The 22,937-nt window shown below is 40.0% G+C and overlaps 1 protein-coding gene across 10 annotated transcripts in view; it reads left to right on the plus strand.

Annotated features, from left to right (window-relative positions):
* LOC122974893 (ELKS/Rab6-interacting/CAST family member 1-like) overlaps positions 1–22,937 on the plus strand; it is a 138,493-nt gene that overhangs the window by 110,599 nt on the left and 4,957 nt on the right. For 8 of the 10 annotated variants that reach the window (XM_044342957.1, XM_044342961.1, XM_044342962.1 and 5 more), the window contains 2 exons: positions 2,620–2,727; positions 9,845–10,030. In XM_044342957.1, the coding sequence (XP_044198892.1) occupies positions 2,620–2,727; positions 9,845–10,030 (294 nt within the window). Of the gene's footprint in view, positions 1–2,619; positions 2,728–3,089; positions 3,168–9,844; positions 10,031–22,937 lie in introns of those variants that run through there. The other 2 variants (XM_044342966.1, XM_044342967.1) reach the window with 1 other exon arrangement.

Below are 22,937 nucleotides of genomic sequence, written 5' to 3' on the forward strand. Positions count from 1 at the left end.
GGCTGTTTCATTAAAAAGGATTCTTTCCTCTATGAGCTAAATGATATTATTTCTTATTAGGTGTAACATACCACTGTCTTCTTCATCTATTAAGCTTTTATTTGGGTTAGAGGAAGAGTCAGACCCAGAAACCCATCACTCCCATGTTTGTAGTCTTGTGTGTAGCCTGGCTAGCTCAGTCAGCAGAGCATGAAACTCTTAATCGCAGGGTCGTGGGTTTGAGCCCCACGTTGGGTGCTGGTGTTTTGTTACTGACAGCAAGTTAAGTGTAACAACCATGAAGTAATGTCTGACAGTACTCCAAAGATGTGTAAGATAGCTGAGATGAACTTGTTAGGTGAAAGGATTTAAGACTCGGTCACACTTGTCCTCTTTCTCCTGCAACATTATCTCACACACTAAACCACATAAGAGGAGAGGCATCATAGACCGTGAACACTCTATGTGAGTAATACTGAGTATTATACAAAGCAGGTTAATGGGACACAGTGACATGTTCAACAAGGAGACATATCAAGACAATATGGTTTCTATTTTTCTGACCATGCAAATTTGCGTGTCAAAGTGAAACAAAGGTGAGCGTTGCATCAGTGCAAATAAAATCCTCAGCAGAATATTAATTCCAAAACCTTGATAATGGACTTTGAATCACCATTATCTGTCACATTCTGTGTTCACAGTGTAAAACATGGTGCTCCAAGCATTGTCTGAAGGTGATTTTATTCACTCTACCACTACCTCTGCAGTGCCTCAACACTACCAGCTTTGTGTAGTTTGTGATAATAATGCTGGGGAAGTTAGTCAAGGAGTTGTGACCCTGCAACACAAGTCGAACGCTTAATTTGGACACCAAGCAGAGCAGAGTTGTTTGTTACACTGGCTGTCTACTTTAATCAAGTATGAAGGTGGATTAATGACACATATTGACATTAGTGGTATTATGTTGATGTTATTTTAAAATTTTTACTGTTCTGGAGCCACAGTGAAATAGCATTGTGATGCAGCTGTGTCATCTCTGGTTGAACATGAGAAAAGCTTGTATACATAAACTCGGTTGAAAAAGTGAAATTGCGGGATAGATGGTCAATAAATAGAATTAACGGTGGCGGTTTACTTGCTGAAGGACGTTATGGAGAGGAGAGGAAGAAGAGATACACAGAGACAAATAAACATCATTCTCCAGCTGTCGGGGTGTGTGTGTATGTGTGTGTGTGTGTGTGTGTGTGTGTGTGTTCATAGGTGCAGTAGGGACTCAGTTATGCACTAATGTGGTTTCAAGATGAACTGTTTACTTTCCATGTTTGTTTTAAATATATGTGTGTGTTTATTTTAAAACTGTCTTTAGAAAACAAGGAAATGAATAATGTGTATGTATGCTCGCAAGGGGAGGCTCTCCGCAACTTGACTTATGTACACACACACACACACACAAGTTTATACAGTCCCAAACACACACACCGAGTGAAATACGTTTATTTTGCGCCACTATCTCTAGCTCATACACAGACTCACACTGGAAAAGGCAGTCCTTCACTTAGCTTTCAAACAAACATATGAAAGTTGGCATTCACATATTTCTTTATGTTTCTGTCAAACACACGCGCACACATGCACACGCACACACACACACACACACACAAACCTCAGTCTGGCCCGCTTAAGCCCCTGTTCCTTGCAGGGCTCAGTGAGAGGCTAAGGGGATTTAGATTGTACAAGACTGACAGATGTAGACTGACTCCCTCCCTCCCTCGTTCTCTCTCTCGTTCTCACTCCCTCACTCTTTCCGGGCCTACTGTAAAGCTTGAAGTATAACATGTGGAGCTAATGGAGGAGGAGAAAGGGGGGGGGGGGGAGGAGGAGAAAGAGGAGCAGGGAGGGGAGAGATGAGAGTGATTGAGGAAAGGACAGGGGAGGAAATGGAAAAGACAAAAGTCAACATACTGTTATTGCATGTTTGTACAACAATGTGCTCCTGGACTGGAAGTGTGTGCACTGCAGTTTGTGAGTGCATGTGCTTTGTGTTTACATGCAGTGATTTACAGTAGAGTTCTGCATGTGTGACGCTGTGTGACGCTGTGTGTGTGTGTGTGTGTGTGTGTGTAGCCTGATATTTGTCTCTCCTCAAGTGGCAAGTTAACAAGCCTGTTATTTTTCTGCACCAGTTAGCAAGCTACACAACAGGTGGCATGTCAGGGGCCGTGAGCGTGTTTGCGTGTGTGCGCGCTGTTCAAAATGTGAAAAATACCATACATGTGTTATCTTAACATAGAAGCAGAACCAGACAAACGTTCATTTCTTTCTTGCTTTCCATTCTTGACTTTCTTTGTCTCACTCTCTCTCTCTCTCTCTCTCTCTCTCTCTCAAATGCACACGCACACACACACACACGTACAGAATGTGTGTTAGTAAAGGCAATGCTCATGGCAGTCATCCAAAACTGTCCTCTGTTCTTCCTGAAGGAATGTGAGGCAAGGGCTTTCCCCTTTTGACACACACACACGCTGCCTGTGTCGTTGTCTTAAAGGCAAATGTTGTTTTCCTGTTGCTTAATTGCATATTCAGTCGTTGGCTTGTGAAAAATCAAAGAGAGTTTACAATTCTTTTTTTTTTTCTCTGCAGACTCAAAACAGGATGAAGCTGATGGCGGACAACTACGAGGACGACCACCTGAAAGTGTCATCTCCCAACTCGGAGCAACCCAACAATCACAAGCCCTCCCCAGACCAGGTGAGTCCTCTATCCAGAGCAGAGAGCCTTCACCTGGGATAAACCTCTAAATGTAATTCTACAGCCCTCACACCTCTTCAATCTGATATCACGACTCTTTGGTGGATGAGAGCATGCTCTAAAATAACATTTCTACACCTAACTATTGTATTCATTAACAACTCTTAGGTTCAAGTGAAAGTCTGACTTTCCAGCTAATCAAATATCCATCTTTGGATGTAACGTTTACTTGCGACTTTAAATTATTACCAGATAATATTTAAAAAAACTTTTCCAACATTTCTGTACTTGATATGTCTGTCTACAATTAACTTCCTGCTTTCTCTGAACTCACGCTGCCGTTGGACTGAACTAACCGATAGGACGATGAGGAGGGCATTTGGGCCTAGCCAATCACATGCCTTCTTTCTCTCCCTCAGTTCGCCGTTTTGTACAGAAGGGTGAGCGTCTTCTTTATCTGGATCCGATCACGTTTGTGCTCATCGTGTCATTCGTCTCCTGTCTTTCTTACATCTGTCTCATCCGTGAGCTCGTGATCTGGTTCTGGTGTTGTGATTCTTCTGCAGCCTCTTTTTTCATTCGTTCAGTTTTCTTCCATTCTTTCATTATCATTCAGTCTTGAAATTCTTCTTTTTCCCTGCGATTTATCTTTCATCCTCTCTTAATATTGCTTTTTTTTTCTTTTGTCAGAAACATCTCATCTCATCCTTGGACTTCATTCCTTTCACAGTCCTCATTTTCCTGCTCTAGTTTATGTGTGTGTATTTTTATCTATCTATCATTATTTCTTTCCACCTTCATTAATTCCTTTTAATGATTTCTCTGGACGTCCTGTTTTTCCTCATATTTTGCCTTCATCTCTTTAAATTCCAACACATTTTTTTCCATCATCTTTTTTCCCTAACATCTGTATCTTTACTACTGATGCTCCTGTCTTCCAATGCATCACGTTCTCTTTCTTATTGGAAGCTTCATAAGTCAATCGTGATCTTTCATCTCTATCATGACCTTATAATTTCTCAGTTGAACCTCCATGTGTGATGCAGTGGATGATTTAAGAAAGGTTTGCCAACATGTACAGTACATACGGAATAAGTAAAGTCAGGAATGATAAAACCATTTTTTTCCCCGCTCCTGTATTGTTTTCTTTTGTTCCCAGTATTTTTAAGACTCAAAAGCACATGCGTGACAACCATCAAGTCAAGCAAAAACACCCTGCCAACACTTTAATCAATTACACATCACATCAAGAATATAATTTTTCTTGAGACAAGTGTGAAAAAAACTCAAAACTTTACTCTTATATTTGTCTGTTAAACATGTTGACATTAGTGGAATTAACTGATTATCTAATAATGCCACTTGTTCCTATAACATCATTGAAATATATATATTAAAATAAGTAGAAACAGCTTTAAATGTTGAGTGCGTTGGTTTGATCTGCTGTCAGGTCAATGGAGGCAGCAGCACATATGAGTAGCACATGCTGCTTTTAGCTCAGCTCAGTTCCTCCACTGGGATTTCCCACTGGGATGCTAAAGGCCCAGAGGTTCGCCAAAGGATCTAAGTTTGACCCTGGTTATTAATTAGCGGTAGCACCTCCCTGCTGAGAGAGGCGGGTCAACCAGCACACACACACACACGCAACTGACACTCCATCTCTTTTTTTTTTTTCTGTCTTCATGAGTAGTTGCACACGCACTCTCTTCTTGGTGTGTAAGGTGGGTAATTCGCCATAGCACATTACATCTGAACAGTGAGTGATTGTGTTCTTTCCTACAAGAGGATTCTGTGCTGTTTCAGAAACAACTGTAGTACTCCGCTCACACACACACACACAGCATTGTTGAGGACGTTTTTATGGTATTTTTGCATTTTTAATAGTCTTCAGAGGTACTAGATGCATCAGTGAAGAAAGACAATGAAGAGGTATAAATGTTTTTTTATCTCTAATAAGTAGATCAATATTGTGGTTCATTTAAGGGGGCATTTTATACTGTTATGATGTCAGATGTCTATGTTAAATATGGTTAAAGGTCCAAAAGTTGTGGACTGGTGAACGTATTAGGGTGAATCTTTGGGAATCTCGCGATTCAGTTCCGATTCTTGGATGTCCGATTCGATTCAGAATCAATTCTTGACACTATTTTCAGTCTCCTGCTCCAGTATACTGTGTGCCAAACCATTGACTGGTGTCCTAATTTCACTGAAATACAATATGAAACATAACTGGCAATTAAGATAAATGATTAGCAGCCTTTTTATTTTAAAAAGTTAACTGCATTCATTAATGAATTCATTAATCTGAAAGCATCTTACAGTCTCCTGCCTGTATGACAGTAACAGAATGAGGGGGAGGACGAGTGCTCTGCTGTGTTATTAACATCATGTCTCCAGCAGTGGAGAGCAGCCTCGCTGCTGCACTGTTAGCTCCAGGGAAAGTCATCGCTGTCCAAGACACTGAGTGGGCGCAGGGTTTTTGAGGTGAAACAGACTGAGCACCAAGTTATTTTCTTCATCTCAGAGTTGGTTTAAGTTGTTTAATGCTGCAGTGTGTGTTGGTCAGCCGGTCTGGTTTGTTACTGCTGGAGTTCACTGCTCTGTCCACTAATGATAGTTTCTAGGTGATGGTGTAGAAAGTTCACGTTCGTCTCGCAAAGGTAATTATTGAGTCATTAAATAAAAAAATGTTTGCAACCGCTGCATTTTTGAAGATGAACTATAAGATAACTCTGTAGCAGTTGAGCTCCACCTCCTGTTATTAACCAACATTTAGAAAATCGATTTTTGACATTTGTGAATCGTTACAGAATCGTAGGAGATAAGAATCAAGATTCTTATGTAAATCAATTTTTAACCCACCCCTAGTAAATATGCTCCATGCAAGTCAAAAGCCAGAGCTCCAGACTGCTGTGAACGCTTCGTTTGCAAAGTTACCTCTAACGATACAGTAGCCTGGTCAGGTCTTCTGCACTGAAACTAAACCCGCTCTGTAGAAGCTGCTCCTGGTCAAATATACAGCATGTGTATGCTTGTGTGCACATGTCTCAGAGGTAACTGTGGCGAAAGAAAAATCCTGATTCCTCCATATAATGTGGCCATAGAAGGTTTTTTTTTAAAATGCAGCCAGTCAGTGAGGCTAGCTAAATGTCTCTCCTTGGAGTTGTTTCATAGTACAGTAAGAGTCTGGTAGGCAGGCGTAGGAGGCTAATAAAGACGCACAAACACACACACACCCTGACACACACAGTGCTGTGTAAAATTATGTCGCCTCTGGGATTGTTTCATAGTGCAGTAAGGCACTGAAAAGCACCACGGAGTCATTAAACACACACAGCATACGTTTGCTGTAGCAGGCAGTGTAATACAATAAAAACATAAATGTACATACATACTGTACTCCTTAATAAAATCAGTAAATTCAAACACTTAAAGTCCTGCATAGACTTTCAGAGGTTAGGAGGGGCTTTTTTCTGATTTTATAATATTATTTTTGGGGTAAATTCAGTCTTATTTTTAATATTTCTTTTTCTGTAAGCCATTAAATAGTTCTTGGAAAGGAAAAGAAAGCACTGGTGTTGTTATTTCTCCCTAAATGTCTTCCTTATATCGCCATCATTCCTTCCATTCTTTCTGTCTGTTTCTCATTTGTCTTGTATTTGATCCGCAGAGCTCCACTGCAGGTCTGGAAAGTGTGGACAGTGATTTTTTTTTTTTAGGCTTTTTGACAGAATAGTCCAGATTAAAAAGTGTGAGAAAACAGCTGTTGCACACATGTTGAGTATGTTTTTAGAGCAGTAAAGCCAGATCTCAGAGAGACGTGTTCACATATTGTCATATTACACAACAGTCTCGGAGAAATAATGTGCTCGTTGAGCGTCTTGTTGCGTTGTCACTGTCAGCATACATCATAACGTACAGCAACGGAGGCGTTTTAAAATGCGTAATGTGTAGGGTCCCTGCAGCCTTTAACTCCATCACTTTCTATTTGCTTCTCTTTCCTTTTCCGTCTACCTCCCTCTCTGCCCTAAAGGGAAATGTTCAGTAATGTATTTCGTAATGGACTGTAACCTACTGGCACGTCCTCACTGGAAAATACAGTAACTAGAGCTACTTACAACTCTGATAATGACCTTACATGAGTGCGTGTTTTCTGTATATGCATGGTTTTCTGTGTCATAAAGTGTTTCTGCAAGTACTGTAGGGGTTGATGCACATACACATACGATATATAATGGTGTGTGTGTGAGAGAGAGAGAGGGAGAAAGGAGCAGCTGTGAGCCGTGAAGGTGGTTTAGCATCTTATGAACTCACCAACAGAGAATACCAAAAATCCGTAGTTTTTTTTGTGTGTGTGTGTGTGTGTGTGTATGTGTGTTTTGTGTTCATAGTAAATAAGGTAAGGACTCAGAATGAGAAGTGACAGATACTTTGATTTACTGTCAGGTTTCATTGCTGCAGCAATTCTGCTAGAGAAGAATGTGAAGATAGTTTCCTTTTTTTTTCTGATGAAAAACACCCACATGTACTCACTTTATTTGTTTATCAGGATTCTCAAACACACGGAGCAACTGAATAATGAATGTTGAATATATATACGTGGTGTTTTATATGTTTTATTCAAATATTGTCAATGTCCCAAAAGCAGCCTATCTGCAGCTTGTTTTTTCACGGTTTTGACAGCTAAGAAAGGCTGTCAGATTGCTGGAGTGTCTGAGATGGGTACAATTCCTGGTTTTAGGTTATCACATCAGTCATTATAAAGATAAAATGCAAGCAACAAGACAACATCAGTCACTTTGTTTGGTGCAATAAATACAGCATACAAGCTACGATGTACGACAAGCTGACAAGCTAAAAAATTGACATGGTGGAGGTGAAGTCCATACTTTTATATGTTTATATGTTTATATATTTCTTTCAATATATCATGTTTTATTATTTCATATATGCTATATGGCCTTAAATCAAAGCAAAAAAGAGACTTTAAATTGTCACCTTCTGTAGTCAGTTTAACCTTGCTTGTTTAGTTTCACTAGTTAGCTAACATGATTGCAGATGTAAAAAAACAAAAAAAAACAGCTGCCAACAAATCAAAGAGTGCTTTATAAATATTTTATATGAAATTGGCATAATTCATACTGACACACAACCTCCACGCTGCACAAAGAGAGAGACAAAGGACTCTGCATTCTGTCTGAATTAAATATATCGACTATCAAAGGCAAGTTGAAACCTGACACGGCATCAGATGGATATTTGCAATACCTGAATCTAAATGGTGAAGGGAGAAGCTGGTTATAGAGTTGATGTAAAGCACAAACAGACAGACAGAGAGATAAAGATGTTACTGCGTTGAGTGAAAGGATCCTGCCATTGAAGCTCTTGATTGTGTGTGTGTGTGTGTGTGTGTGTGTGTGTGTGTGTGTGTGTGTGTGTGTGTGTGTGCACATGCGTATGTGCATGCATGCGTGTGTGTGTGTGTGTGTTGAGTGACAATGGCCACGGAGCGCAGGGTGTGGACAGACACTGCTGGGATTAAATACACTTTACCAACACACACACACACACACACCAGGCCTCTTAACATGCTTCCTCTGCACTTAAATCTTGTAATTCCCTAAGGAGAAGTGTGTGTGTACTGTATATCTTATCTGTGTGTATGTGTGCGTGTCTCTTGGGGGGTCCTGTCTCATACCCCCAGAATGTGTGTATATCTGTTTTGCTCATTTCACCCTCACACTGAAAAACACACACACATTAGTCATGGCCACCGTGAAACAATGCTGCTGTTAACAACCGTCACACCAGGGAATCAGACTGGGGTTTTTTGTTTGTTTGTTTGTTTGTTTGTATTTTTCTTGGCTCAAAGCTGTTAACTGCACACTACAGGACAAGTCCTCGAACATACAAGTCATTACCAAAGTTTAAAAAAAAATCATGGCATGTACAGTACATGGAAGAGTGTTTATTTCTGATTTTGATACTGGAGTTTCACTGTATGTTTCATCCTGGGTCTTATTCTTGTACTTATGTCTAGTTTAGGTTGTTCTAACTTTGCACTCGTTGCCTCCATTGTAGAGTTTCGGGGAAACACAACTCTGGCAAATAAACATTTATCTGGGCAAGCGGGCCGAGCCTCCTAATGCTTTTCAGATAAACTTCAATTTTACATAATTTTTACATAAATCATTTCAAACACTTGTCTCTGAATCTAACACATTAGCCCTCAGCTATTTTAGCAAACTGCATAGATCTGGTCTATGTTCTCATTCCACTTAGTGGCTTTTGTAAACAGGCTTAACCATGTGTCTCCCATATTTATTTTGAAATGCATGCTAAAGCAGCAGCTTCCACATCAGTCAATAGATTCCTCAGATAAATATAGAAGAAATATGGTAGTGGAAAAATCTGATTACTGACCACTTTCAGTGGGGTTTTACAGTAATCAGATTAAACAACTCATGTAATTCTTTATCCAATTTACTCTTTAATCACTTAATTGTTTACAGTATTCAGATTTCTGGTTTTACCACATCATATCCTCTGTCATCTCTTCATTTCCCATCACTCTCACCTTCATGTCTTTCTTCATTCCACATGTTCATTTTCAATGTCTGTTATATTTTGTGGCATTTCGTGAAGTTCATACTTTCAGCTAAAGTGTCTACCGCGCGCCTGGTTTTGATAGAAAGACATGAGTCACATGTACAATGAAAGTTTAGAAACAGATGTTTAGCATTGAGACTGATTACTGGAATATCTGATGAAGCAACTGAGATACACCTGAGTTATTCTCTGTGTGCTCGTTATACCTGAAGAAGGTCTATGATGAAATGTTTGTATGTATGTGGACACATTTCTAGTGATAGATGATGATGATGATTAACAATCAGCTTGAAGTCTCTCTTAGTCTGCCACATTTTCTCTCTTGGTCTCTGATGAAACTTTGTGGTTTAGATCAGCATGCAACATCTGTTTTTGTGACTTGTTTTCCTGCAAAAATCAACAGTTATCATGAGCAGTATTGAGCTTTTTTTGGTTGTTATATTGTGTAATAAAATTTAATAAAATCCCTGTCTTCTCATTTTCCACTCTCCTTCCTTCCTTCCTTCAGATTCTCTCTCCTCTCCTGGATCTCAATCAGAATCGCAGTAAACTGAAGCTGTACATCAGTCACCTGACTTCACTGTGTCAGGAGCGAGACCCTATAATATTGCAGGACTTCGCCCCGCCCCCCGCCTATCACCGTTCTGACTCCGCCTCCTGGCAGACGCAGCTGCGCAGCATGACGCAGGAACAGGTGAGACCGTTTGTTTGTATTTGTGTTTGTACTTGTGTGAAAGATGAGGAGGAAAAAAACATGCAAGTGAAGACATTTGTCAGTCCTCAGTTACTGTGCGTGCATGTGTGTGTGCGCGCTTGTGTGTGTGAGAGAGAGCGTGAATGTGATCTATTTTGAAAAATGTGGAAAAAATGAGGGCATTTTGTCACTCCTCATTTATCAATCCCTAAAACTAGCCACTGAGTGTGTGTGTTTGTATGTGTATGCGACATGTTAGAGTTTGTGTGATTGCTTTTGCTGTATGTGTGTGTGTGTGTGTGTGTGTGTGTGTGTGTGTGTGTGTAGGAGTATGGCCCACACTGGTTGGCCTGGCAGGTTTTTGGCGCTGCTTTTGACATTATTGAAAAGATTTACTTCAGCGGGTCACCTGGCGACAAGCACCTGGCTGCGGAACAAATAGTGTTTCAGACGTTTTATTTAACGGCGAGTAAACTCGGCTTCAAACATTTGGCAGCGTGAGGAGAGTTGGTTCATATACGGAGCCTGGAGGGGAGAGAAGAGTGTTATTTATTTTACTGTTGAAAAAGTTGTCATCTGAGAGAGGGAGGAGAGAAAAGAAAACGAGGATAGAGAAAGAAAAGGTGAGGCTTATAGAGAAAGTTGAGGAAAGATTGGCTAACCTGCTCACTTAGTTGTCGCCCCATTGTCATGGTAACCAGTTGTTTTTGTATATATTTGATATAAACAGTACATTATTAAATTTTAAAATTTCTTGGCTTCCCCTGTCTCTCTCTCTCTCTCTGTCTTTTTCTCCATATTGAAAACATATCAGGCAATACATGGTTGCTACATGTGGTATACATTGAAAAATGGTAACTCTAGACATGCACACACACACACACACTCGCGGAGCTATGTGACAGAGTGTGTGGTTAGGTACAGCAGGACTAGTTTCCTACAGTCCTCATGAAAGCCCTATTGTATGTCTTAATGCTGGGAAATGTCTCTGTTTAGCATGAGTGCTTCAGATATGGCGCTGCGTGGTATGGTGTCACTTTAAATAAACTTTGAATATTCCGAATGAAGTTGTTATTTAATCACTGCGTACATTAAAGGCACAGAGAAATGATCCGGGTGACTTTCACGGACATACAATTACCATAGGTATTTTTCATCAGCGGCCTGTTTTCACCAAAAAGAAAATGCAGATGGTATTCTGCGGTCCGGCGGCCAGAGATCCACATTTTCAAAAGAAAAACATACTTTGAATTAAACCTGATTATGTGGGCTGCTGTGAAAGCTTATCTAACAAGACTGAATGCTTTTAGATAGCCAAGTAGTCTGCACTATTTCTATCCCACCAAACTTATATTTAAAAAACATTTGAAAATATTAAAAACATTTAAACCAAACTGAGCTCACGGCCACATCCAAGCCAAATTTCTAACTGAGGACAGGGGGGTGGGGGTCTTAAAAGACCATACTAACCAATTTACCACAAATCACATACACTTTACATTACTGTTAACCATTTTAAGGTATGCAAAAATTGTTTGGTGCTGTTTTCCGCACGCTACAGTGTTAAAATACATTTTTAGACACTTGAATGAGGTAGTACGTCGCAATAAACATCATTTTCCTGCATGATATAAAGCACTTGTTTGGTGCAGACTGATTCTGAGAAGCCTGCACTGCAATACAAGCAACACAACATAACCTTACGTTACATAAGCCAATACGTTAACCGTGACAGACCATCTATCCTATCAAGTAAGTTGTAAGGTTCTGCAACTTGCATGGAAGTGAATGAAACTAATGAAGGCATGGAAAGTAGGAAATTCAAATTCACAAATCTGTATGACTTTGAATTTGCAAACAAAAGTATACACAGCTAGTGGTAAACTAATTAAAAAAAAAACGCTGGATATTTCCAATTTTTTTCAAGTTTATTAGGCTCCAGAGATAAAAACAAGATTCAGTAATTGTTTGAGGATTTACATAAATACTTTTTTTTTTTAAGTTTCTCTCTAAAATTAAAGCCAAACAGTTTTATTTAAAAGAATGCTAATTCAACTGTTTGGTCAAAATTGGATGGAAAAAACACAGTTTATTACAATATGTGCAGAGCAATAAGGACACTTTTTCATTCTGAGGTTTGGCCTTCAGTTAAAACTCTCTCTTTCTCTCCTCTCATTCTTTTATCTTTTTGTCACTCTCTCTTCTATTTCTGCCATCACTCTCTCCACTTTCTTCTCTCCTTTGTTTTTTCTTTCTCCTAAGTTGACCTTCCCGTCTTTCAGAGGTCCCCCTTTACCATTACCTCGCTCCATGTCAGTGTACATACGAGAGCTAGTTTAGCTATTTATTTTTACTCTGTTTTTGGTGAAATGTTTCCCGTAACAACATCACAATTTGAATCTCTCTGCCTCTCCCTCCTTCTCTCTGTCCAAACCCACCCATACCCACGCAATGCCACTTGGCGCCATGTGTCTGCTTTAGACCCCGACCCTGCCTACACACAATCACAGACTCACACTGCCAGGCTTTCATTCAGGCCCGTGTTTCTCGTTTTCCTTCATCATGTGTCAGCATCACCCTGGCTGACCCTCTTAATGCACACACACGCTCTCACACCGACTCCCTCCAGACCACCATGTTCCAGTGTGCCAGCCTCTCTTCTCTGTCTTGTGGTGAGTGTGTGTGTGTTTTACAAGCCTCTCCCTGGCTCTGTTAAAATGCCTGGCACTCTGTAAAGCCATTAGGATCATACTAAAATAGCATGTAAAGCACACACGGACAGACACACAAACACACATGGAAACCTGCATATCCCGCACTCGCATTTTCACAAATGCGCAGCCGTCTTGAATGACCACTGGAGGCTCGTGTACCTGACAGCGTGCTTCTGTAACGTGTCACCAGCTCAAAACTTTTTCACTAACACAGCATTTGATGTAACTCTCCTTTCTGCTAAAAGAAGGTTTATCGACTGGTTGCCTCCCACTACAGAAGACTCATTGCATTACTGTTAAGACCGAGAAATCTTAGGGAGGTTCGACAGTGAGTTCAGGCACCGCTGAGTGAAATCCCTGCTGCCAAACTGATCGTACAACTGTTGGGAGGTTTGACAGTACTGACAGTTGTGAAAACTGAAAAGTAAATTTCACCATTCCAAAAAAAAGAAGACCTCCAAAGATGTTTTTTAAGGATGAGATGTAACTTAACTTGACACATTCAATACACATCCAATGCAACAAAAAAAAAAAAGAGGAGTATATGTCTATAAAAGTATCATTTTTTGAAATTGAAAATAAAACACAGGAGTTTTCTCGACATGTTTTGGGTTGTTACTCAGCAGCAGATGTAACAGAACAAAAGATTTGCTTCACGATGCGACACAATACGACGAAACAAACAAAAAACAAAAAGCCGAGCGTCGTGGCAAAAATAGAAGCTATCATCTCTGCACAAGAACCACAGCGCCTGCATCAGCCAGCAGCTTTTGAACCAAACACACGTTGAATTGTTTTAATCCATCATGTTTACTGAATCTCCAGTCTGGTATTGAGTGATACAACAATGCAACATATTGTTACAGACATGAATTTGTTTTTCATGTTTGTACCACTTACATGTGATGATTTGAGTCCAGATGCAACCTTGGACCCTTATCGCATGTCATCCTCCTCCATCCAACCCGATGTTTTGAACTTCTTTGCTATCCAATAAAGACAATTAACATGAAAAAAATAAGAGTTTAGTAATACTTAACTCTCTGCAATGTGAATTCCCAATTAAACATTTACATTTATTTTGCCACTAAAGCTTTAAGTGGAGAAAAGAGCCTTGTTGGCCCACAATAGCAAAGCAGCAACCACTGCAACAACAGATGTTTTTCCTTTTTAACTAAAGCTTTAAAGGTGAATCTTCTACCTTCATTATGTATGAAAACTCAGTACACAGCCAATAAAGGACCTTTTGAAGCTTTTACTGGAAGCGATTGTGAAACGTGTTGGATAAAATATAACAAATTCAGTGAGAGTGATTACAAATCAACAAGAGTTAAAGTTATTGTAGAAATGAATTAGCACAGTAGCAAGTGTGGCTGTCAAATTGGCACGAATGACACAAGTCGTTCTGTTTTCTGTCTGGTCTCACCTTTATAGTAGTATCAAAACTCACTTCATTTTGTCTCCATGAGCAGCCACTGCTGCAGAACCAACTGCTGACTGTGTTGATAAACAAACCAAATCAGCAGGTTAAGCTGCCGTAACTAACTTCCAGATGTTTTCAGAACACCAGCATGCACCTGCCCTTTTCACCTCACGCAAGTATCTTTGCCTCACGTCGTCTCTCCCTCGTCTCACGAATTTGAAAAAGCTCTGCTCTAGACTAATGTTAAATTCAGTCAGTCCTTACATGTGGTGTCTGTGACCGAAACTAAATCGCCAGCGCAGCACCAAGCCCGGTGGTGAGCTGTTAGTCTTGAAAGGACGGATTTGCTGAAGATGTTTATTCGGTCGTCTGTTCCTGTGTGTTTGTTTCCATGTCTGTCTTTAACCTCAGCTGAACTACAAAAGTAACGCAGTTTCCAATAGTGAGGTTTTACTAAAAGAGCCGTTTTCTGTGCCATAGTCATAATAATAACCATTATGGCTCAATGATGTCTCTAATGACCACTGAAGAGAACTGGCATCGTAATACACACACACACACACATACACACACACACACACACACAGGAAGTCTCTCTCTCTGGCCCGAAGTGTGAAGGTATAAGAACTGGTTGACTGTGTGTATGTGCATATTTGTGAGTGTGTGTGTGTGAACGTTCCATTATGTGGAAAAGCTATCAAGACAAAGTTTACACACTGTGTGTTTGCATGCGTGAAAGTACAAGAGAGTGCGTGTGTGTGTGTGTGTGTGTCCGTGGCCCGTTTTAGTCTATATGTGCGCACATTCGCGTGTGTTTCATGTTGTAAAAAATGTATTAAGTGTTACTGGCTGAGTCGGACGTTATATTGCTGCTCTTATGAATCCAGTATGAATTGTCAGCCCATGACTCTCTATCTGCTAAAACAAAAACGGCTCCTAGTGAGTGATTGCGAGTGTTTCTGAGCCAACTCAAACTGGAGAAACCTCAGTGAGAACTGAGTCCACATATTTACAACTCTACAAGTCAATGTAATGAAGGAAAATACCACACAATTACAGACTTAAAATCTCATTGTTACAGTATGATCCCCAAATAGAAGGTTTCACAAGGATAAAGATGAGAATACTTACTTTCTTTTTGGCTTACATGCATTTTAAAAATTATGCAACACAGGTTTCCAAGGCCGGGTGCCTGTTGAGTCAAGAACCATCCCTGAGGACTTCACAATTGGATCAATAAATCCTCGCTGTAATAGAGATCGTTTCATTTTGCGAATAAGAAAAACTCTAATCTGGAGTGTGTGGCTATCAGTCTTTATAAATGCAAGTTGTCATTTTTTAAATGTTAAATCTTTAAATGAGTTAAATATTTGATGTGATGTCGGTGTTATCTCTGCAAAAAAAAGAAAACACAACATGTAAAAAATACAACAGTTGAGGTTTCAAATAGTTGCAATCATTATTTTTTCAGCTGTACAACCTTATGCCCTGTAGCAAAGTGATGCCCTCTTCACAGACTGGCAGACGACATGGGAACTTTGTGCGAGGACCCCTCACGGTGTCCGGGTCACTGATTGGGTGTTTTTTGATTGACAGGAGATACAAAAACAGGATGGGGCGGAGCTGGAATTTAAACATCACAGCTGATAATGTGTAGTGGAACTTCTGTATTGTACAATCGCACTGATTGTGTGGGTGTGTGTCTGTGGATGTGGAATATAAACACCCCTGGTGATAAAAAAAAAAAAAAAAAAGGATAATTATTGTTATTTTGATCGTCTGTGTATGTAGGTGTGTGTGAGAGAGAGTTTCCTAATGATAAACATCATGGAATTACTGCTTTAAGGACAGTTTTCGACATCTGTTGTGCTGTTTTAATTTCTTATGGTGACTGGTGAAGAGTTAACATCGAAGCTGCAAGCTGTCATACAGTAGATGGACGAAAATCAAACTTGTGTAAATACTAAATTGAGTTATTGAATTGTATGACCACAATATTAAATAAAGGAACAGAAACATAATGGAAGCATAAGAGAGTCAGCGAGGAAGATGTTGATGATTTAAAGCTGATGGAAATTATATTGAGAGTCTTGTTTTTAGAAGGCAAAAAAGCACATGCTTAAAGTTTTTACCCACATTTGTATCTTTCCCTAGAGCTTTAGACTTGAGTCAGACTTAATTCACAAAAAATGAGAACTTGAAACCTGACTTGAGACATGAAAGCAAAAACATTCACGTCTCAAGTTCCGACCTGGTAAAATCCTGTGACAAAAGACAACAAACAAGACAGCGCCGAGCAGGCCTCACATGGCCACACAGCTTGAATATTTGATTATTAGGCCAACGCATCGAAAGCTGTTGGTCTCTTCTAGATTAAAAAAAAACAATTAAAATGCATCATTTTCATGGTCAGCATTCGGGTGAGAGACTTGCAGTGTACTTACAAAGACGTGATTTGATTTAAAAACAGCTCAGTTTACCTTGACATACTGTATTGAAAAGGAAAAAGTCGTTTGTGTCTGTGTTCAAATGAAAATGTGAGACTGACGTGAAGTCGAGAGAGGATGGAAGGGAGGAGGAGAGGAGGAGGAGTAGAGGGGTTTGGGGGTTGTGTAGGGCAGAGAGTCAGACCCATCCATTTGTGCTGCATTGTGGTCTGGGGTCTCTCTAGACTTTCATTAGGCAGCTCTGCTTCCTGCTCCGAGGATGATTGTTTTCTCTCTAAATACGATGCAGAGGTCCTCGACGACACACACACACACACACACACACACACACACAAACACGCTCCCAACTACAGACAAAAGGAGAGACAGTCAGACGGACCCACACACACATGTCTGACCCTCAGTACCCATTTCACACACACACACACACACACACACACACACTGGCCGTCGTTGGCCATTACAGACTAACTGCTGGTTTTTATGCAGATTTATTGAATCCAGGCTTAATGGCTTTACCAGTCGGCTGCTTTTTACATGCATTTGTCTTTTTTCTGTCCTTGACTTTCTTTCTTTCTTGATCTTTCCCCCCGTCTCCTTTTATCACCCCCCGCCCCCTCCCTCTTCTTGATTTCTGCCCACTTTTTTTCTTTCTTACCTTCTCTCTTTCTTTTTTTTTCCCGGCTCCATCTCAGTTATTGTCACTGTCTGTTTGTTTGTCTGTAGGGATTTCACTCAGCGCTGCCCGTGTTTGTTTCCTCATTTCTCTCTCTCTCTCTCTCTCTCTCTCTCGCTGCTTCAATTCCCACCTCAATCTCTGCCATCCTCTTTCTTTCCGTCTCTCCTTCCTCTGTTGTCTGTAATGAGACGATGAGTAGGTGACAGGTGAAGGACAAACACTTTAATGCTCACAAACGCAGAGGAACAAGCTCTCCGCTTGCATACTTTTCTGGTCCCTGTGTGAACCCGTTAACTCTTAGTCCACAATGGCAGTCGTTGTCCGGCCTCACACACGTCTCTGGCTGACGTTTCCTTCGACAGATTCCAGTTCCTTTTCCTGACACTCAGCCAGCCTGGATGAATTTATTATAAGACAGCTATAAAATCATTGTGACTTTTACAGCACAGGACAAATCCAATGAAAGAGAATTATGTTAACAGAAAAAAATTCAGTAGGTTTCGCTCGCTGAAAAGAGAGCTGGTTCTGATAACTCCGAATTTAATTTGAAGATTGCTGAGACTGTGGCTGCCATAACAGTAATTAACGACATGTTGTATAGTTACTATATCATGCAAGAAAACAATTTGCTACAACGTCTGCCTTCAGTCTGTTTTTTTTATTTAAAAACGATGATGGTATATGAGCAGGTGGCAGGTGGGAGACCAATGTGTGGCTACGCCATAAATGAGCAGATCTCAAATTTAAAGTTAATATTTAGGATCATGGGATGATTTATAGGATAACAAATTCAACCATTTACATCGTACTATTTCCATTTTCCTGATTGTTTTTGGTCAGATGAGACAATATGAAAAGGAACAAAATCAGTTGAACAGTTTTGTTTTTTGGTTAAAAGCAGTCCATAAAAGACAAGTGAAGTCCATAGCAAACTCCAACTTGTCTTTCACTCAGTTATGCTCACAGATTTGATTTTTGTCCACAGATTTTGCAGCTTGGTTTAGGTTAAAGTAAACCTCTTTTGTGATAAATTGTGTAGCTTCAAGAAAGTGTTTCAGACCCTTTCTAGCCATGGTTTAGTATAAGCTAAATGCTTGATGAAAGAAATGTTTATAGAGGCATTTCAGGCTTCATTTTACATGACTAAAGATTGTATTTCCTTTGTTTTATAATCTAAATAAGTATTCCAAACATGAAAATCTCTTCTACAGCCTCAATGCTGTAAAATTGCTTCCATCTCTTCAGATTGTCCCATCGGGAGGTTACGCCTATACACAGTCAATGCCGGAGTCTGTTTCTGCTGCCTATTCCTGCAGCTATTAGTGCTGTAAGTCCAGCCTTGTATATAGTTGCTCCTGGAGGGCCACTTTAAGCTGTTTAATCCATGTTTCACTATATACACATACATACTGTACACAAGCCCACTTCTCTCTCTCTCTGTAGCTTCACTTGTATTAGTCTTTGCTTGTCCAGACAATTACTCCGAGGCAGAAAACAGAGAGAGCTCCTAGTGAGTGTGTGTGTGTGTGTGTTCGGTCCTCTGCAACCCTGACTAACTGCACCCAGAAGCTCAGCCTGTAAATATGAATATGGTCATATAGTCAATTTGCCTGATTAAATAACGTATTAAAATAAAATTACCAAGTTATGTTGAATTGCCCACAACACACACTTCTCTTGTATTTTTATTCAGCTGTTATTGCCAAACGAGCGCAGTATTTTCAGTCCTGCAGGAGCAGTTTTAGTTACAAGTCCTCGAGATCTATTCCCAATGCAGCTCGTTAGCCGGTGTCGTTAGCCGCACTGCCCGGACTACAACATTGCTGGACTAAGACAGAGCACACACACATACTCATTCACACATGTATGGTTGCATGGCTTCTGACTCAGGCTCTTTTGGGCTTGGTGCAGTACAGGAAGCCAACTTATAAAGCCATCTACAAACAGTATAAGCCTGTTAGAACCTAATGGATTAAATTTAGAGACAGGCAGAGTGACAGGGATTATAATATTCCATACAGGCCCATTATAACTCATCCCTTTGCTCTTACTCATAATGGTGTTTCTACCAGCGCTTAGTGTTGCTGTTGAGGTGTCTGGTGCCTTCTTTAAATCTCTTGTTGATTGTATCTTTACTTCCTGCATCTTGGTATGCCATTGCTGAGGAATATTAGGTCAAACTTTGCCCTCCAGTCGTTCTCGCTATCCTGACCATCACCCACTCCCTCCTAAAACAAAGTCTGTCATGAAGTTGGAGGGTTTTTTTTTTTTTTTTAATGGTTGACTTTTTCACCTCAGTTTGTATTTTTTTTTAACGTTGTACATTTCTTTCCTGGAAAAGTTGCTCTTCCACCTGCATTACTTACTTTTACTTCTTGCAGGCTAACGTTTAGGCAATGCAACTATTAGAAAACAGTATGGATTTATCGAAAAAGCTACAAGTAATTTTAATTTTAAATATTTTCAAAATGTCGGAAAGTATGGGAAGCCATCGTTTAAATTCAAGATTTAAAACCTCTCACATGGTTGCATCATCCACATCCTAAACTTAAAAGTTCTTCCTTTGTCCATGACCAAAATTTTCACTACATTTAATTGAAATTTGTTTTCTTTTTAGATTTTGTTGCTAACTAACAGACTGACAAACTGAACAGCTGCTTTGCATTTTCATAATCCGAGTATTCAAGCCCACTTTTCCATTTATGATCGAACTTTCTGTACAACTTTTCTGCTGTTTTTGGCGTTCAGAGTTTTATAATATAATGACACATCAGGTTTTAAAATGCTCTATAATGAGTAATTTTTCTCAAAATAACTTTTGTTGTTACCAAGTAAAACAGAAATGGACTGTAGGAGTAACTAAATTATTTCTGTAATTTCTGTTAAATTGATTTGTGGAAGTGGGTCAGCCAGTGTGTGCAGCCCTGATCTATGGAGACGCAGGACTGGACTCTAATGGTTCATAGAACATAATTTCCCCTAAGTCAGTCAAAGCAAGGTGAAGTTGTTGAACTGTTTAAAATTCACTGCCCTGAAGTGTGCAGACACAGTTTTCTGATAAAAACAGCCCTCTGGCTTCAGAATAATCTATAAATGAAAATCTCTAGTTGAGCAACTTTGTAAGATGTGTGTGTGTGTGTGTGTGTGTGTGTGTGTGTGTGTGTGTGTGTGTGTGTGTGTGCAGCAGGCGGTTGACCTGCTCAAGGATGGGCTAATGCACTCCGGTTAGATAATATATTTGTGCTCTCTCTCGCTTTCTCTGCCTCCACCTCTATCCGTCTGTTTGTTGCTCTCTCTCTCTCTTAATCTCTCAGTCTCCCTCTCTGCTGAGTTATGGTTTCTTTAGAAAACATTAGCATTCCAATGTAAAGAGGTTCAAACTCTGCAATGTGTGTCAAGGGGTCGGCGTACAGAGACACACACACACACACGCCTCTTATCCTCATGCTCATTCCCATGCTGATAACCTGTGTGTGTGCATATACATGCTTGTGCACAAATGCAATGTTTTGTGTGTGTGTGTGTTTGTATGTGTGTGTGTGTGTGTGTGTGTGTGTGTGTGTGTGTGTGTGTGTGTGTGTGTCTCCAGGCCCCCGATAATAATCCATCACGATAATGGAGCTTTAATGGCTGCAGTAAAAATCATCTTCAACAAACCCTCTCTCTCTCTCTCTCTCTCTCTCTCTCTCTCTCTCTCACACACACACACACACACACACACACACATTTCTGCTTCCCACAATCCCCTCTGCCTCTCACTAAATCAGAACTTGAGCTTGCAACATACACTTTAGACTCATGCTGCGCACTCAACACACACCTGTCATGTCAAACACCCAAACCACTGTATCACACACACACACACACACACACACACACACACACACACACACTAATGTTATAAACACACATAAACACAGTCAAAAACGTACTGTACACTCTTGCAGGAGCCATGAATCTGACGGCACTAACTCTCTGCCCACATGCATTATTTCATGTGCATTTCTCTCTGACCACACACTGTGATTGCATGAGACATGATCCATGGGAGCTTATAACCACAATATAAACTTGTACCTCATAACTGGAATCTGTATCAAGCAAGCTTGTTTATATTTAATTTATTCTGGCTATAAATAAGCTTTTGGTTTGGAGAAAGGAAGTTTATTGCTTAGCAACATGGAGACCAGAAGACCAAATTATAATCTCTTTCAAAACAATCTGGGTCTTATTTTTCCCAATTTTTGACAATCATTCCTATTACTAAGGAGAACATTTTACTCACCAGGTAAATTGTAGTGACTCAACTAGACACAGCTGTAAGGGGACAGTATTCTTGAAACAAAGCAGTTCATATAACGTGTTGTCTGATCACATTTTAAGAGTTTTTACCTGGTACGCAAGTTACATTGCAAATATTAATCCAAATAAAAGCCATCATTTCTTAGTGATTTACCTGATCAACACTATACCAATCACAGAGGAGGAGATGCACAGTATATAAGCAGCATTATTAGCACCGCTTATTAAATCTTGATTTTTAAATGTTGCTTAAAGTGTCTTTTTCCCCGTTATAGGTCAAGGCTGTGTGAGTCAGAGAGCAGCCGACACATACTAAACCTTTTATCTCTCTTCAACTGTCTCACCATCTTATCTTTACTGCTGTGTTTTTCTGGGGGATTGCAACTAAAATGCAAAGCCATTAAGTTGAATCACCCGCAAACACAAATAAACTAACATTTGGGAAATATGTTGATATGCTTAACAAGAAATGATGGCTTTGTCAGTCTTTCACGCACACACACACAGATCTGTGTGGATATTTGCAACAAGTCCTCTGAATTAAATGACCAAATAGCTTGTTTGACCATGCACTCCACAACTTGGCGCCTCTATCAGCGGTTATCGGCAGGATAACATTTGTCTGTACTTTCCAAAACGGTTACAAATCACTGTTAAAAAATAATGATGTTTTATGGTTTGACAACACTGTGGTTATGGTCTGGTTAGGTTTAGGCACAAAAGCCACTTGGTTGGGATTAGGGAAAGAAAAATATTTCTATTTCCTTAAAGCTAGGCAACCTTCATCATCATGGCAACAGTAAACACCACGGCAATCGTAGTTACAGTTTTTAAGAAACTGTCCCGACTCGCAGTTGGATATGTGACACTCGCGGTTGGAAGAGGGAAGCCCACCCGCCTCCTCCAAATATGGAAATTTGTCACCTTATATAGACGTCATCTGAACTGCGCAACGTCTCCGGATCATGATTACTACGGTTGCTAGATGTCATCTGTCACTCAAACGTAACATTTGTTTTTTGCGACTGATATTACGACTTACAGTGTCATCTTTCTGGGAAGAAAAGACTCGGATATTGGCCAGAGGATATTTGGATATTTGATATTTGGTTTTAGATGGTGGTTATAAAATGACAAAATGACAATGATAAAAGTTTGACTACGTGCTCAGCGGTCATCACTCTGCTCTAAATGTTCTTTCTCTTGTCTGTCATGATGTTCCTGGTAAATGGTGGTGGTTCCTCAAACCTCTGAAGATGTCATCATGCAGTTTGGTTTTTTTTTTCTCATAAATGAAATTACGAAATCACTGATTCATAAATCTTAATAACTTGGTAGAACA

Source organism: Thunnus albacares, chromosome 23, assembly GCF_914725855.1.
Source record: "Thunnus albacares chromosome 23, fThuAlb1.1, whole genome shotgun sequence".
Taxonomy (NCBI): Eukaryota; Metazoa; Chordata; class Actinopteri; order Scombriformes; family Scombridae; genus Thunnus; species Thunnus albacares.